The 18,296-nt window shown below is 38.5% G+C and overlaps 1 protein-coding gene across 2 annotated transcripts in view; it reads left to right on the top strand.

Annotated features, from left to right (window-relative positions):
- GABRB3 (gamma-aminobutyric acid type A receptor subunit beta3) overlaps positions 1 to 18,296 on the top strand; it is a 229,938-nt gene that overhangs the window by 177,928 nt on the left and 33,714 nt on the right. For both annotated transcript variants that reach the window (XM_035023936.1, XM_035023937.1), the window contains exons 5-6: positions 14,942 to 15,024; positions 17,743 to 17,880. In XM_035023936.1, coding sequence (XP_034879827.1) covers positions 14,942 to 15,024; positions 17,743 to 17,880 — 221 coding nt within the window. The remainder of the gene's footprint in view (positions 1 to 14,941; positions 15,025 to 17,742; positions 17,881 to 18,296) is intronic.

Here is an 18,296-nt window from a genome sequence, read left to right on the forward strand (position 1 = left end):
CATGTAGTGGCAAAGGGAGGATAGTTGATTTCTCAGCCTCCCTGATTCTGCTTTCCTCTATACCCCTCCCACCCCACAACCTAGGTTGACAGCCTACCTATGACTCCTCCCATTTTGAAGATTTAGGGGGTGGAGGGAAAATAAGGAAGAAAAGTTTTACTTGAGCTAGTACCATTTTTTTCATGGCTTCATACTCTCTGGACTTAGAAGATATTGAAAATTGACTCTTCTCAGAGCTTCCCACCAGGAGGCACCTTTCTTCAGCTGGTCCCTTGACCAGCATTGGGGGTTGGGAGAATAGGAGAGTAGGCTATGTTTCTATTCTGTGGAGTCCCTTGGAACTCTTTCCTCAGCTCTAAGAATCCATCTTTCATAGTCAGTTTCTATCTCTCTACCCTGTAGGCAGCCCTGTTATAGAAGATCCAAGATAACTTTGGATCTTCCATTTTTTTCCATGTAGCTCATTTTTTCCTGTGATCCACGGGAAATATGCCCACATTCCTAATCTAACAATCCAGTTGCTATTCAGTCTCCTCTATTCCTACCACCTCAAGACTACTCTGATTGTCCCAAGTATGAAGCAGACACCATTCCCCCTGGAATCCCAACTGAAGGAGTTAGTCTCCATAGGGATGGCTGAAGACCATCCCAAGAAATCTATTCCCAGGTTAGTTCCTTCTTTCTCATTACTCTGACTCCAGTTAAGATCTATGACTTGGCTGAAGTTTCTAAGAACCATGGACCAATTCACTGAAATTCCCTAGTAAATTATTCATTGGTGAGGTGGTAATGTGGGGCACTCACACATTTGTGATATATACCATACAGATTCTGTTAAATATATCAATAGATTATATCTGTCTTTATATTTCATGGTATGTTTTGACATAACATGAATCAAGAAGATTTCTTTTTGTATGTTGTGAAGTAGATTATATTATATAGTAAATATATATTCCTAAAAGGGTTAGTATTCCTGTAAGTACTTTAAAAAATTACTCATAAATATACACGTCATATGAAATGTTTTGTATAGACACATGGTACTTTGAATAGGCTCTTGAATGACATTTTCTACCCTGGCACACAAGGCTTCAGTTTCTGCTATACTTATAGTTTTCTCTAGATTTTCTTCTTGCACCAATCTTGAAAATTCACGTTTTTCAGGAAAATGTCCTTTTTTATCTGGACCTTCTAAATAATTAGCATGTGTATATGCATCGCCCCCTAGAATACATTATTATATGCCATTTTTCATTTTTAATTTTGTTCAGTAGCATAAAGAAATACTCATTTTTTATATTTTTAAAGAGATAGCTTTTGATTTTATATCATAATTCCATTTATTAATTTCTGCTTTATCTTTATAAACATCCCCCTCCTCTTGATTTTAAAGATCTCTTTATTGGGGAGTGATATCAGCAAAATGGCAGATTAAGAAGCTTCAGGCTCTTGTTTCTGTACAGAAATATCAAAAAATAAGCAGAAGCTGTCTGAAATAACTTTGTAGGAGCTCCGGAAAACATTCCAAAGTTTGCAGAAGCCAACCAAATGCCAAATAAAGAAAAAACTATATTCAAAAGAGTTGGAAAGTTTTGTGACATTTTTTACCTGCCATTTCCCCATCCCCTCCCTGGTTCAGGGGCAGGTGGCAGCCTAGTTACCAGTTTCCTCCCTTGCACTGGAGGGAACAGAGGAAACCTTTTTTGTAAATTATTGTGTACATATGTTCTCAGTTGTCTGGAGGGTAACTGAAGGACTGAAGCACGATGCTCGTCTCTATTTACAGGGATAACTCATAATGCAGGCAGGAAAAAAAAGCAGTCTGTGCTCATAAAGGCTACATGTCTACAAACCCATAGGTGTCCAGGGCAAGAGACTCAGGGTAGAAATATGAAATAGACCATGGAAGGCCCAAAGGAGAAGCTGGAGTGAGACTCTGAGAAATCAGGTTATTCAAAAGCAGCTAAGTATACAGAATTTAGAAAGCTATGCATATGCCCAGGCAAAACAGTCCCAAGAAGACCTTAAGTTTTTACCTTGGCTGATACCTAGGCTCAGGGCCATCCTAGCCAAGTGGTGAAAGAATGTGCCAGGACAGAGCCAATCTGCACAGACAGGAAGAGGTGCCTGTTTTCTCTATTTATTGTTTGTTTGTTTGGGTTTTTTGTTTGTTTGTTTTGGCTCCTGCCATTCAAAAACATCTCTGTTAAAACATTAACTGAATATGAACTAATAGAACAAAGATTTTGCTGATTTTATTGATAAAGTATTTTTTTAAAAAGTTTAGAAATGCCTCAAAATAAATGAATTGTTAAAGCCTTCCTAAAAAAGAACAACAAGAACAAAAAAGATACCAATCCCTGTGGGAAGGAAAAAAAATCTGATTTTTAGAGTTGCAACATTATAATAGTCAAATGACCAATTTTCAAGAAAAATATCACAAGACATACAAAGAAAGAATAAAACATAACTCATTCAAAGGAATAAAATAAATTGACAAAACTGTCCTTGAATATGCCCAGACATTGGACTTACAGGATGAAGACTAAATTGTCTGTCTTAACTATACTCAAAGAGCTAAGGGAAAACATGGACAAAGAAACAGAAGGAAATTGAGAAAATGACACAGGAATAAAATGAACAAAATAAAAGAAAGAGATAGAAATTATAAAAGGGACCAAACAAATTCTGAAGCTGAAAAACCCAGTAAATCACACTAATTTACTAGAAGGGGTTGGTTCACCACCAGATTTCAGCAGCCAGAAGAAAATATCAGCAAATTTGAAGATAGGACAATTAAAATGATCAAGTCTGAGAACAGAAAGAAAAATGATTGAAGAAAAGCAAATGAAGCCTAAGGGACTTGTGAGAAACCATCAGGTGCACCAAGAGATGAGCATGAGAAAGATGCACAGTATTGGCTAAAAAAATCCCTGAAGCTGATAAAAAACATGAATCCTCAAATCCAAGAAGCTCAATGAACTCCAAGTAGGATAAAACCAAAGAGACCCACACTAAGACACATATAATCAAACTGTGAAAAGCCACAGAGAGAATCTGGAAATCATCAAGAGTGAAGTAACTCATCCTATATAGAGGAGCCTCAAAACAAATTATCAGCCATTTTTTTTTTTCATCAGAAACACTGGATACCAGACGGCAGTGGAATTATTAAATATTTGAAGTGTTGAAAGATAACACCTATCAAAAAAAAAAATTCTAAATCTGGCAAAACTGCCCTTCAGAAGTGGAGAGAAATTAATAAATTCCCAGGTAACAAAACCTGAGGGACTTCATTACTACTAGACCTGCCCCACAAGAAAGGCTAAAATGTGTCTTCAGTTTGAAATGAAAGGATACTAGACAGTAACTTGAAGGTATATGAATATTAAAAGATCCCCAGTAAAGGTAAATGAAACTAGTATTACTTTAATTATTTTTTATAACTCATTTTTTCTGTTATTGAAAAGACAAGTGCTAAAAAATAATTGCAAAGCTATGTTGTTAGGTACACAATGTATAAAGATGCAATTTGTAACATCAATAACATAGGGTGGTGCAAAGCAAATTAAGAAAAGATTTTATATGTGGTTAAAGTAAAGCTTATGTCAATTCAAATTAGATTATTAAAATATTAAGATGTCATATATAATCCCCAGGGTAACCAAAAAGAAAATATCTATAGAATATACATAAAGGAAACAAGAAGAGAATCAAAACATCTCACACACAAAAAATCAACTCAACAGAAAAGAAAAAAATGGAGGAAATGAAGGAACAAAAGGCTACTGAACATACAGAAAACAGCAAAAATGTAGAATTCTTTCCTTATTAGTGATTACTTTAAATATAAATAGATTAAACTCTTCACACAATAGCTAGAGATTGGAAGAATGGATACAGAATAAAACAGGATCCACCTATATGCTATTTACAAAAGACTCACTTTACATCTAAAGACATACATAAATTTAAAGTGAAAGGATAGGAAATGTATATTCCATACAAATAGTAACAAAAGAGCTGAAGTGGCTATACTAATATGAGATGAAATAGACTTTAAGTCGAAGACTATAACAAGACAAAGACGAACACCATATACTGATAAGTCAATTCTCTAAGATTTGACAGTCATAAATATATATGTGCACCAGACATCAGAACTCCAAATATATGGAATTGAAATGAGAATTAGTTCTACAATAATACCAAATTTATGAGATGCTGGCAAACAGTGTGAAGAGGAAAATTTATACCTGTAGATACATACATTGAAAAGAAGAAACCAACTTTACACCTTAAGAAACTAAAAAAAGTAAAGTAAAATGAAAGCTAGCATAAAGAAAAAAAGAATAAAGAGTAGAGTAGAGATAGATAAAATAGAGAATACTAACACTATGTAGAAAAATCAATGGAATGAAAATTAGGTCCTTTGAAAAGATCAGCTAAGTAGAGAGATCTGCTACTCCAGCTATTGCTGCCCAACAAAAATCCTTATACTCTGTGGCTAAAATTGTGTTTGTTTGTTTTGTTTTAAGATTTTATTTATTTATTTGACAGAGAGACACAGCAAGAGAGGGAACACAAGCAGGGTGAGTCGGAGAGGGAGAAGCAGGCTTCCAGTGGAGCAGGGAGCCCGATGCAGGACTCAATCCTTGGACCCTGGGATCATGACCTGAGCTGAAGGCAGACGCTTAACAACTGAGCCACCCAGGCACTCCTCCATTTCTGATTTTTGTTATTTGAGTCTTCTCTATTTTTTCTTAGTTGGTCTAATTAAAGGTTTGTCTACTTAGCTGATCTTATGTTATACCATATACAAAAATGAACTAAAAGTGGATCAGATATGTAAATTGGAGCTAAAACTCTAAAACTCTTAGAAAAAGATGGGAAAAGCCTCATGACATCGGATTTGGCAATGATTTCTTGGATAGGACATTAAAACACAGGCAACAAAAACAATAACAAAATATACATTGGACTACTGCAAAATTAAAGACTTCTGTGCATCACAGAACACAATCAACAGACTGAGAAGGTAACCAGGGGAAGGGGAGAAAATACTTGCAAATCATATATCTGATAAAGGTAGTTAATATTCAGATTATATAGAGAACTCCTACAAATCAATAACAACAACAACAACAAATCAAACAATCAGTTTAAAAATAGGCAAAGAACTTGAATATTCTATTTCTCCAAGGACGATAAACAAATGGCCAATAAGCATGTGAAAAGATGCTTAACATTATTAGTCACTAAGGGAATGAAAATCAAAACCACAGTGAGATACCATTTCATACCCATGATGGCTATTATGAAAAAAAAAGAAGAGAAAATAAGGAAGGAAGGAAGGAAGGAAGGAAGGAAGGAAGGAAGGAAGGAAGGAAGGAAGGAAGGAAGGAAAGAGGGAGGGAGGGAAGGAGGGAAGGAGGAGGGAAGGAGGGAGAAAGAAAAGAAAAGAAAAAAGAAAAGTGTTGGCAAACTTATAAAGTAATTAGAATCCTTATGCATTGCTAGTAGGAATATAAAATAGTTCAGCCACTGGGAAAAGCAATATGACTACTTCTCAAAAAGTTAAACATAGAATTATTGCAAGGTCCAGCAATTCCAATTCTAAGTATATACCAAAAGAAACAAAAGCAGTGACTCAAACAGTTTTACACCTATGTTCACAGCAGCATTATTCACAATAGCCAAAAGTTGGAAACAAACCAAATGTACATCAACACATAAATAAACAAACTGTGGTATATACATACAATGGAATATTATTTAGCCTTAAAAAGATATAGAATTCTGACATATGCTACAACAAGAATGAATTTAGAAAATGGTAAATGAACGAAGCCTGGCACAAAAGAACAAATATTACATGATTCCACTTATGTGAGGTACCTAGAATAAGGAAATTTATAGAGAAAGTAGAAGACAGGTTACTAGGTCTGGGGGCAGGGTGGGGGAGGGGTGGCAGTGGAGAATGGGGAGTTAGTGTTTAATGGGTACAGAGTTTCTGTTTGGGATGATGAAAAAGTTCTGGAGATGGATTGTGGTGATGGTTGCACAGCAATATGAATGTCCTTTGCACTAAACTGTACACTTAAAAATGGTGCAAATGGTAAATATTAATCATTTTAACCCAATTTTTAAAAAAATAATTCTTTATTGTTTCATGTTTAATTTGTTGACTGTATGCTGTTTGTTTGTTTGCTCTGATTGTCTAATAAAGCTGTTTCATACCCATTTTCTGTCCTATACCTATCTTCTCTCTGTTTTCAAATCTCTGTCTTCTTCTGCCTTTAGGAAGGTTCTACATGTTTGCCCTCTCCTTTCCACTTTAACTGCTGTCCCCAGACAGGAACAGCACCATCATGTGGGAAATTCAGAATTAAAGACCCACCCCAGACCTTCTGCTCTGAATCTGCTTTTAACAAAACCCCTCAGTGACTTGTATGCCCATTAAAGTTTAAGAAGACATCCACGTCATTAAATTATTTTCAGCTGTGTCAATTCTACTATCTGTCTTCAGTATAAATTTCAATTCAGTGCCTATGGCTGGGAATCCTAGCATTCTTTTCTTAGCTTTATAGCATTTATCTATGCCTTTATCTCAGGCTCTTCTTTCCCTATGTCTCCCTGCTCTTGTTCTAAAGAGAGCATATGCATTCATGTCTTTAACTACCAGACATGTATCTTCCAAATGTTTCAACTTTCATTTTCTTCACTTCCATACTTTTCATAGAACACATTTTTGTTTTATTTATGATTATCCTTAGGTGGGATATATCCTAGAGACAAAGTGATTTTCTAGTGAGACTAATGGATATGGTGACCTTGGTCTCCTTCTGCCTCACTCTCACCTTGGAAGCCTTAGCCCCTTAGGGTATAAATCTGAAAATTTGGTTAATGTACTCCATTTGGTAATGCCTAATTGTGTTCATTCAGAGTAGGACCCTCACTTCTGACTGCTGGGTTAACTGACTAGGCCCTGAAGTCAGATGCAATGTATGATACTTCGAATAGAATCTTAATGATATCTTCCACTCTGGTATGCATGGCTTCCAAGTCCTGTGGATATCTACCTTTAGCAGCAATGGCTTTTCTTTGAGTGGGTGGGTTATATGTATTCGACTGTGTTCCCCAACCACTTTCAACCAGAGTCGTGTCCTCTGAAGCTATAGAGGGAAGGAGAGAGACAGAGAGAGAGAGAGAGGGACTGGGGGGTTGGGTTAGTGGGCAAGGCCAGACCACTCATTTGTCTGGCTCAATGCTGTTTCTAGCCCTTTCCAGGGGAACTTACTGTGGTGATGAAGATGCTCTATAATCTATACTGTCTGATAGTGTAGTTGCCAGCCATTTGTGGCCATTGAGCACTTGAAATGTGGCTAGTGCTGTGTGTGTACACACACACACACTGGAATATTATGCAGCCATCAAGAAATAAAAGCTTGCCATTTGCAACGATGTGGATGGAAATAGAGGGTATTATGTTAAGCGAAATAAGTCAGTCAGAGAAAGACAAGTATCATGATCTCACCGATATGAGGAATTTGAGAAACAAGACAGATGATCATAGGGGAAGGGAGGGAAAAATGAAATAAGACGAAACCAGAGAGGGAGACAAACCGTAAGAGACTCTTAATCTCAGGAAACAAACTGAGGGTGCTGGAGTGGAGAGGGGTGGGAGGGATGGGGTGGCTAGGTGATGGACACTGGGGAGGGTATGTGCTATGGTGAGCGCTATGAATTGTGTAAGACTGATGAATCACAGACCTGTATCCCTGAAACAAAGAATGCATTGTATGTTAATAAAAAAAGGTTTTTTTTTTTTTTTAAAAAGAAAGAAAAAAGAAATGTGGCTAATGCATCAGAGGAACTGAATTTCAAATTTGATTTCATTTTAATTAATTTAAAATTTAAATGTAAAATAGTCACATGTGCCAGTGTCTACCATTTTGAACAACATATTTCTAGATGTGAAACACTGCCAAGTGACATAATCAGACCCAGATAGTTGGGGAGTACTTTCCTGGTACTTTCAAACTGATTCCTCCTTTCCTCTTTAGAGTGTGGAGCCTGTGGTGTTCTCCTTAAGAACTTCCTCAATCATCCACTCTGACTGTTCTGTTCCTGGCAGATGATTAAGGATCTGGCATACGCCTTTCTGTTGGTTTTGGTTTTCAGCACTATTACCAGTTTTGGCCTTTGTGTTGCTTTATCACCATATTGTTTGAAAATCAGGAGGAGATGCATCAGGGCCTGTCTCATTTGCCTTATGTTACTACTCATTTCACCAAGATTGAGATTTCTAAAATGATAGTGGATTTTTCCTGAAACATGGAGATAGATGCTCCTGTTTTGGAAAAATGCTATCTACAAAGGGCTTTGCTATCTTATGACACTCTTGAGAAGTATCACATTGTGATTTCCATTCATTTATAGGAAAATTTATGCTTTTCTATGTACGTTGTTACCTGTGTTGATTGTTGTATCTCTTATCTATTGCCACAATGTTTCTGTGTAACAAATAGCTAGAAAGCCTCAATGCCAGATGATAGTAAGTGTTCATTACTTGTGTGTCTGTGTGATTAATGAGTATCTCTGCTCATCCTGGCTAGCTCATTCACAGACCTGGGGCTGGATGGTCTCTGCAGGGATGAGTGGGCACCTCCATCCTGCTCCCCATGGCCATTCTCTGCCTAGGACAAGCAGATTCATCTGAGCATGGTTTTCTCACAGTAAAGGCAGAAGCACAAAAGAAGACTAGAAACAGAATGCCTATTGGGAGCTAATCTTGAGACTGACACATTGTCACTTCCACAGTTCTGTCAGACAAAGCAAGTCACAAAGTTGGGCCTTATTCAGGAGGTGGGCAGACAGCTTCTTTTTAGTGAGAAGAATTGTAAATGACATGGCTAAGAGAGTGGATATTGGGAAACAAGGAAAGAATGGGGCTGCCAACACAATCAACTTAACCCAAGGACTTTCCCAGCAACATGCTCAAAGAATCTGCATACCAAAGGCTTTCAGACAGTTCTGTGAATGTATTTTCTTATATTTTTTGTAAAATGAAACAAAAATTAGAGTAAGTTAAATGTTGGTTTATGCCTTGTATTTTTTCTACATTGAATAGTAAGCACTTGCTTTAGAATAAAACTTAGTTTGAATTATTTGACTTAGGTCCTTAACCCTAGCATCTGTGTTCCTATTCCTGGAAAAATGCCTGATGAACCTGGCATATGGAGAACCAGGAAGAAGAGGACTATGAGTTACCACAGAGCTGTTGCAAAAGGCTAAATGATTACCTGTAAAGCAATAGCCCAGATGTGCTGCTATCCCATGACCATAGATAACAACTATTTCTCAGAGTTCTCAGACAGCCATCCCAAGTGCAAGACAGAGGTCACACAGGAGGTACTGCTAACGTGCTCCTGGGCCCTGTTAGTTAAACAACATTATGATCAGAGAGCTAGGACTCTACTGATGGCTGCATTTTGCTCTCATCTTCCCTGCAGGCCAGGCCATAAAACCCGTGGGCATCAACATTGGCCTGCTAAGAATTCATCCTGCAGCAGAAGGATTCACAGAGACTACCTGGTTATTAACGCAGGGGGTATCACCAAGCATCTTGACCAGTAAGCCCATGGAGTTCTCAGTGAGTCAGTAACTGTGCAGGGCCAGGGCTCCCGCTTAGAGTGCTTGAGAGGGCAGGTGTCCCCTCTTGCATTTAGATTTCAGGGATTAAATCCAAGAAGGACTAAGCTATCTCTTTCCCTTTCTACTTCTTGAGTCCCATGCTGTCTGCTTATGCTTGATCTCCCATATCTTCAAAGTCATTGTTTTGTTCAGTGACTATTTATGGGACACCTACTGTGTGCATGTGAGAGCTATTCCAGGCACTGGGGAAATGGCTGCTGACAGGAGAGACAAAGCCCTGCTCTCAGACTCATCTGAGGAAGTAAAAGGGACCTACAGGTCAACAAATAGATGGATGTTCGAACTGTAGATAGTTCTGAGTGTAATGAGAGCATTAAATGAGAGGAGAGGTAGATGAGGCTGAGATACTTTAGTTCTGGAAGGGCTCTGAGAATGCTAGTCAAAGACATTTTCATTTCTGTCCTGTCTGGCATTTACTATGAATCTAAAAGTTTAGTACAAGTTGGTAAAGAGATTGTGTGCATTGTCTAATGATTTACTATAAGTAAGGATCCCAGACTTTACCCATAGTCCACCTTTCCCAGCAGCATTGGCAGGGGGTACTTTTGCACCTTGGCCAACAGTGGACATTTCAGGCAAATGTTCTGTGGTACTAAGTGTGCTGATCAGCCAACAGAAATATTTCCACAGCAGCCTCTCTAGGTAGTCTGTGGGGAACTCTGCATTTGTGCAATGACATGAGGAGCTTGCACTTACTACTATTTTCAATTGGTGGAAATTTAAAAATGCTGATACCAAAGTACATCTCACAATCTTAATATAATTGAGACAAAATGAAAACCCTTCAACATGCTAAAAGTCATGGGTCTCCTCAACTCAGGCTTCCTCACTCAACTGTGCAGGCAAAGGACAAACAAGATAGTTTATAGATGGTGTCTTAACATGGCTGTTATCACATCATAGGATTCATAAGATTTTAAATTTGCTAGGGATAATGATCCCCTTATAAGCTTTGACTTTATTCCTTGAATTTTCATACTTTTGACTGTTAAACACATCTTTAGCAATATATCACTTATAAAAGCAAGACTATCTACTAAATTCTATCCTATTCCACGATGAGTTAAATATCACTACTGTTACTGCGGGTGTAGCATGTAGAATGTTTATTTTCTTCCTTTACATATTATATTTACATATTGTCATATATATAATGAGAATGCTGTATGTATATATATGATCTCTGTGTGTGTATATATTGTATATATTATGTGTATATATTGTATATATGCATATATATGTGCATATATAGAATTACAAATTTCTGTACCTTCTTTGATCTTCAACAAGAACCTCACTCACTGAGTAGGTCTTTAAAAGTTGAATATACAATATGTCATGCTTTAAGGCAGAAGAGATGTCAAAGAGGTAGTAGAGTGTAGGACTCTGGCTTCCTGGATGAATGTTGCATCTGCCTTCTAGTAGCATTGTAAATGTGGCCAATGTACTTATTCTTTCCGAGCCTTGGTTTGTTTATCTGCCAAATGGGAATGATAATAACACCTCCATAGTATGGTTATTAATCAAATGCATGAATGTTCAAGGGCTGAGCATAGAGCTGGGTACAAAGCAAACTCTCAACCAATGTTACATAAAGTACAGATATGACTGCATGCTGTACTGAGCACCGAGATAATAAATCAACATCCTTTTCTATGGTGTTTCCCAGTCCTCTGTCACTTCTCTACTTCTCTGTCTTTTTTTTTTTTTTTAACTTTCTACTTTCAGCACGCTCAAAGTGTGATTGTTTGTAAAGAAAGAACATACTGAATGGTAGACACTCTTTTGGCTATCATCTTTCTCTGCTTTTCTCTCATAAACATAAATTGCAGCTATAGAGACTCTAAGCACTGCTCTCTCTTAATCAGAAAACAAAAAAAAGAAAAAATGACACCTCCCCAGAAAAGCATCTACTAAAGAGTAATACTGCAGAAATCTTCAGCCAATCATGTTTCTCATGACCCTGCTACTATTCCTTAGAAATAGAATTCTCAGATTATAGAGGGCTGTGGAAGTGAGCTAGATATTGGTTGAATTCTCCTCTCAGGACAAATAAGTTTATTGGGGAAAAAATATGAAAAGTTGTGTGTGGATGCTGGGGATTATGCAAATGGAGCTCAGTCATTGTGGCTTCCCTGCCCTTGGTCCATGTTCTTTAACTAGGCTTGAGCTCTCAGTCCTGCAGACTCAAATCCCCTCCTACAGTTTCTGCAAAGTCCCAAGCCTCAAAATTTGGTCAGTTCATGCAAAAAGTTCACTCCCCAAGCCAGTCATGAATTTAGCCAAGTTGGAAGAAGGTTTTATAGTTCAGGGAGCAGTTCTGGCTTGCTACACCCTTCTTGATCTTTCTGCCTCCCCCCCACCCCGGCCTTTCCTTTTTCTTGCCTTTCTGTCCCAGTGGCACACAGACCTCTTTACTTCCACTGTGTCATCCCTGTGCTTACCTTTTGTAGCATTAATAGGCTCTTGTGTCCTACTTTCCACCAGGAGAGGGTTTTCTATGTTATTTCTTCCTTAAGTAGTAGTAGTAGTAGTAAATATATATATATATATTTACTGTATTCATCAAGTAAATTCAGTAATTCATCAAGTAAATTGGAAAAGGGCTCTTTTACAGCCAGTCTTATGGCAGAATGAGAAGACAGGACAGCAAGTATACTGGGGACCCTTTTACGGATTCTTCTAACATCATGTTACACTCCAGTAATGCCTATGAAACACATTACATAATGTCACAATCAGTGTGAATCCCTAAAAAATTTGGATATGTTCATGTTCCTGTTTGTGTGCATTTATTTTATGGGTGGCATTGAGAATGAATAAGAAAAACAAACAGAAAATACTAATCTCAGTTATTGACTCTAAGTAAATAGGTACCAAAATATATAGGAACTTTTTAAAATTTGAATATTTCCAGTAGAGATCTTTTCTTTTCTTCATAAAAATTCATAATTTTAACAGAACCTTATTCTAATTTTGCCTTATAGGCATCTTGTATAGATGTTGGGTTGTCAATATGCCACAAAACATGCCAGAATTTAAAAGTGTGAGGCTGGTCCTTCATTTGGCTAGAAAGTCGGATGCTGTAGAAAAATATATCAAAGAGCTAGGTGTTGACTTTGGATTACAGAATGTAATCCACTCCTTGGAGTGATAATTGAAAGTGTTATGACATTTGGAAAGGACACACTTTCACCATTGGTATGGATCTTACAGCATATGTCTACATGGCACTTGTATACCATTTATAGAGAATAATTTAGTAGTTACCCATGATTGCCAAATATGTTAACATTTCCCTTACTGCTCTTCTTAGCCATTGAAAAGTAGAACTTTTCTCAGCCTTCCACTTATCCAGATGCTAATAGAAGGACATGCTTTACTACTGCACTTAGGTTAAATGAGACAAGCCCAACAGAACTGGCCCATGCCTGGTGTTTTACTGGTGTTTTCGTTAAGATCTGCTGATAGGGATAGAACTTGCTCATGTTGCCCAAAGTAGTAGAAGGTCTGTTGTGAATATTCATACAGAAGGCTATCTAGAGAAAGCTCAATACTGGCCTTCAAGAAAGCTGGAACATGAAAGGCGGTTGGGAATTCAAGGTAACTCTAGGGGTTTTAGGAGGAGACATTCTTACGTCTTCATTCTTTTTTTTTTTTTTAAGTTTTTTTTTTTTTTTTTTTTTTTTTTTTTTTATTCATGAGAGACAGAGTGAGAGAGAAAGGCAGAGGGAGAAGTAGGCTCCCAAGGAGCAGGGAGCCCGATGCGGGACTCGATCCCAGGACCCTGAGATCATGACCTGAGCCAAAGGCAGATGCTTAACCATCTGAGCCACCCAGGCGCCCTCTTACGTCTTCATTCTTATCCACCACTGAATGGGTATAGCCAGGGCTGCCAGTTACACACTTCCACATAAGCCATAGGAATGCTATTCCCCAGTTCTTGCTTCGGTGGGACATATACTAGAAAAAGAATGCTGTTCCCTGAGATATGTAGCACATACCCTGCAAGGCCATGTTCTGTGGTCCAACCATAGTGACCAGTGTCTCCTCAGCCATCCAATTGCATTTTGCAATATTAGAAAGCCTCTATGTTTTCACATGCCTCACTCTCCAATTGGAAAATGACATTGCAAGCCTCTAATTCAAGAACTTGCAAGGTCAGCTCCATTCTTGCCCTGTCTTTAATTCATTTCCATGGAATAGAATCCCTTTAGCTCCATTCTACCTTTTAGGTCAGGCCACATCATAGATTCTTTTTTTATTATTATTATTATGTTAATCACCACACATCATAGATTCTTGATCAAATAATGGTTGACTGTCCTTGAATCAGGGCCCCATCCCAGTCCCATCAGCTGTAACTGAGGTGAAAAGGGAGGCATACTAGAGAAAAAGAGTACAAAACATAGTGGCTTAATTGTATTTCAACAGAGGCTGGGTGTAGGTTGATTTCCCTAAAATGAGGCTGTAGACAGAGTAGGAAATAATCTTGACATTTCTAGAAGTGTCGTTTCTTAATGGACAGTTGATTTAACCATTGCATGGTGGAGGCTTAACTGTCCTTAGGCCATGATATAAATTCTTTCCATGGCTGCAGCTTACCCCAAGGGAAGCTAACCCACTCAATTTTGATTCATAATCAATAACATAGAAGCCAAATATCCCCTTTGAAAAGATAGATGCTTTCATGGTGAGAAGCTCGGGAGCATTAGGATCCAGCCCAGCAGATGACTATAATAAAATAGGATCAAGCAGAAGCTTGGCTGAGAGTTTCAAAGTGCAGCCTGTGCATCTGTAGCTACTTAGACACTTCACATGGAAAATCAAAGAATTCAATCTTGGTCTAATCAGTGCTGTCGACACACATAAGTTTTCTCTGTGCTATAAAGGTTAGAGAACCTCTAAACAAGGAGGCAGAACAAAAATTGAAGACAAAAGTTTCCTTAGAAACCCCTTTCTCTGCCCTTATTTAACCAAAGTCAACAAGGCTACATGAATAATTTTATCAGATTTAGAGGTTTTGTGTTGCTTTTCTTGATAAATCTGGTCTCTAAAGGTACTCAAAATTTATTCGGTATACGTTATGAAATATATTTAATCAGGTGTATCTTGGGGAAAAGGAGCCTACATAGGGGCTATTCATGGTTTAGCTGGAAACAGTTTTCCTGCTACATTTCTCATCCCATCATTAATATCTGCCCTCATCTGTGTATTTCAGAATCACCACAACTGCAGCATGCATGATGGACTTGAGAAGATACCCCTTGGACGAGCAGAACTGCACGCTGGAAATTGAAAGCTGTGTGTATCTGTACTACTTTTTCATTCACTGTATTTTAGGTCTTGTCATTATTTGGCATCTTTTTCAAGGCATATATAATTTTCTTGCCATAGTTTTTAACTATCTTAAAGATGGGAGGTTTAATCCTCCATGCTGCAAATTACACTGTCATGAGAGAGAGACAGAGATAGAGGCTCAGCATAAAAGAGTTCCCCATTCTAATCTGATTAAGAGAGTCTGCTTACTGTGCTGAAATATAAGAAAACAAACACTCCTCATCTTGGTCCATTCAGTGAAAAGAGAACAAGCACTGAGATGCAATTTTCTCACAATATGCTTCATCACACATGAGTGGCTGTACTCCTGGGAACCTGGGCAGTTGGAGTAAATTCCCATCAGGAACTCAGCTTTCCAAGCAGGCTATTCCTGCATTTTGTCAATTTTCTCAATTTGAAGAGTATTCAGATGCCTTATTGATAATTCAGTGTTGCATACTTCTTTGTGAGGGATGAGAGCTGCATCTTTATTATCTAACAAACAAGTGTCCCGTCTGCTACCTGAACTACATCTCCTGGCATATCCAGATGTTACTGTTGCTGTCGTCACTTATCCTGGTCTATCATAGATTGGTTTATAATTGGTCTCAATTGGATTTAGTCTTGTCTGTATTTATACGGATTTCTTTGAGGGGGATGGCAAATGGCTGCAGTGTTACTCAATGCGTTTGTGGTGAGAAGTGAGTGTCTTTGTGAGTAAACATACTGGGAAGTTGTGGTGGGTGTAGGCCAGTTTTCATCCCATATAGAGCTGGCCCCACAGTGCCCCCACTTCCACACTACATCACTGTCAAGTTTTCTGAGAGCCATGCTTTCAGAAAGTGAGGGACATGAAATCATGTCAAGTGATTCATCCCATATAGAGCTGGCCCCACAGTGCCCCTCACTTCCACACTACATCACTGTCAAGTTTTCTGAGAGCCATGCTTTCATAAAGTGAGGGACATGAAATCATGTCAAGTGATACATAGTGGAATCATCTGGGGAGATTTAGCACGGAGGACAGAAAGCTCAGGGGAAAGATGATGATTTCCCAATAGTTGAAGGACTATCTTAGAAGTTAAGTGGATTCTGTGTAGCCAGAAGCTACAACTCCCAGTGAGCTGATGGAAGTCACTGGAAGGCAAATTTGGAACCTAAGTAAGGAAGCAGCTCCAAATGTCTTAACACATAGAGAGTAGCCTCAGTGAGTACAGATTCTATTACTGTAATGTTTGAACTGAGGGGGATGATGGACAGGAAGGTCTGTTATCAAAGAGATTTCCTCAGAAAGTGTGAGGCCGCTTGTCTTCAGAGAATCCATAGTTAAAGCATTTGAGTGGAAGTAGGGATTTTCTGGTGACCTTGACTACGCAAGAGGTTTTATTTAAGTCAAGATGAAAATGTGGTGATGTGTGAGCCCCTACACAAGGGGGTGGGCACACAAGCCTTGGGCACGGTATGCAGCCAGAAGACCAGTGGTACTGGGCTGGGTGAGCAAGGGAGAGAGAGTGGATGTACTCACCATACACACAGAATCCTATAGATTCTTGTCATCCTTGTAAGGAGTTTGAACTTATTGCACTAATTGTATTGGGAAACATGTGAGGGGTTTAAGCAGAGGAGTGGCTTGATAAGATGTGTGTGTTATCAATTGCCATGGCTGCCAAATGAGAATGGAATATAAGGAAGTCAGAGGGAAGGGAGGAGACAGAAGCTGGAACCACCATGATCCAGGGAGAGAGTGTAGCAGATGGGACAAGGGAGATGACATTTACCATGGAGAGCAGTCATCCCCATAGCTTTGGTCTATTTGTCAAATATGGAGTGTCTGCCTTATGTCGTATTACACATTCAAATCAAGAAGTCCATTATACTGATAGGGTATTTTTCTCTAGGTGTGAGTTTTAATCAACCTTACTGATAAAGTTGACCTAATCCTTTAGAAGACTCTTGGTGCTACAAAAAATATCAGATTTTATTGTCTTATTTCTTCATTCTGAAGGAGCATGGATTGATTGATTACCAAGTGAATATGAACACCGTGCTAAGAGCTGGGCTTGGAGCTATAATCCAGCTAATAAACACTCCTCTCTCTAAGGGCCAAGGGTATTCCAACAAAAGGCATTTCTAAAGATGGCAAACCTCATAACCAGGAACACCTGTTGAAGTCATCGAAAAATGCCGAGGACACTATTTTGCCCTGAGAGTTTCTGCTGTTATCAAACATTGATCGGTTGAATTCACCTTCAGTGTTTTAACTTTTCCATAGCTTTTCAGAGTCACCTTTCTAGAATTCTTTATATTTGAGTTTTCATTTTCTTCTTACAACCATCTTCTTCAGTGCTGTTAATATATACATAATTTTTTTGTTAATATATATTTTAAATCCATTTCAATGCAACACCCAGTCCTCTACAATTAGGATTTACAAACAGAACTCTGGTCAGAGCATTCAACTTCCCCAGTGCCTCTACTTTTCAGCACCAGTATAGTACAAATCAAACAGGACAGGTAACCAAAAATATTCAAAAGTTCGTTCTTTGATGACACTTTTTCTCATAGACAAGCACATGAAACAAGTCTACTTCAAATATGGGCAAGCTGTTACTCCATTTTATTAGTTACAGTTTCTTTATCCTTGCATGTAAACAAAATGATGATTCTTCATTTCTGCCATGTCCCTGCTTTCTCTCCTGGCAGATGGCTATACCACAGATGACATTGAATTTTACTGGCGTGGTGGCGATAAGGCTGTCACCGGAGTGGAGAGGATTGAGCTCCCACAGTTCTCTATTGTGGAGCATCGTCTGGTCTCAAGGAATGTCGTCTTTGCCACAGGTGAGTCCTGTGTCCACTCACTGGCTGAGTAAACAGTGATGGTCTCCTAATGAAACTGTGCAACTGAATCACAGTACTGGGTCACCCAAAGATGTCCCACCATCAATAATTGATTATCTTAGCTATTCCTTTTCTCTGTATCTAAAGGGATTGATAAGCTTTGATGGGAAGGAAAAATCACCTGACAAGGAGATGCACTCAGGGGCTGGCTATTGAGAAGTTAAAAAACTAAGGGTGAATTTAACCAACCCATATTTAGTAACATAAGAAACTCTCATCTCTGGGCAGATGGGAGGCCACTGATGGCCTTGGAGGCAAACAGGAAGGTAGGAAAGGAAGGAAGGAAGGAAGGAGGGGAGAGAGGGAGGGAGGAAGGAAGGAAGGAAGGAAGGAAGGAAGGAAGGAAGGAAGGAAGG

This window comes from Mirounga leonina, unplaced genomic scaffold, assembly GCF_011800145.1.
Source record: "Mirounga leonina isolate KUSES-001 unplaced genomic scaffold, KU_Mleo_1.0 Mir_178, whole genome shotgun sequence".
Taxonomy (NCBI): domain Eukaryota; kingdom Metazoa; phylum Chordata; class Mammalia; order Carnivora; family Phocidae; genus Mirounga; species Mirounga leonina.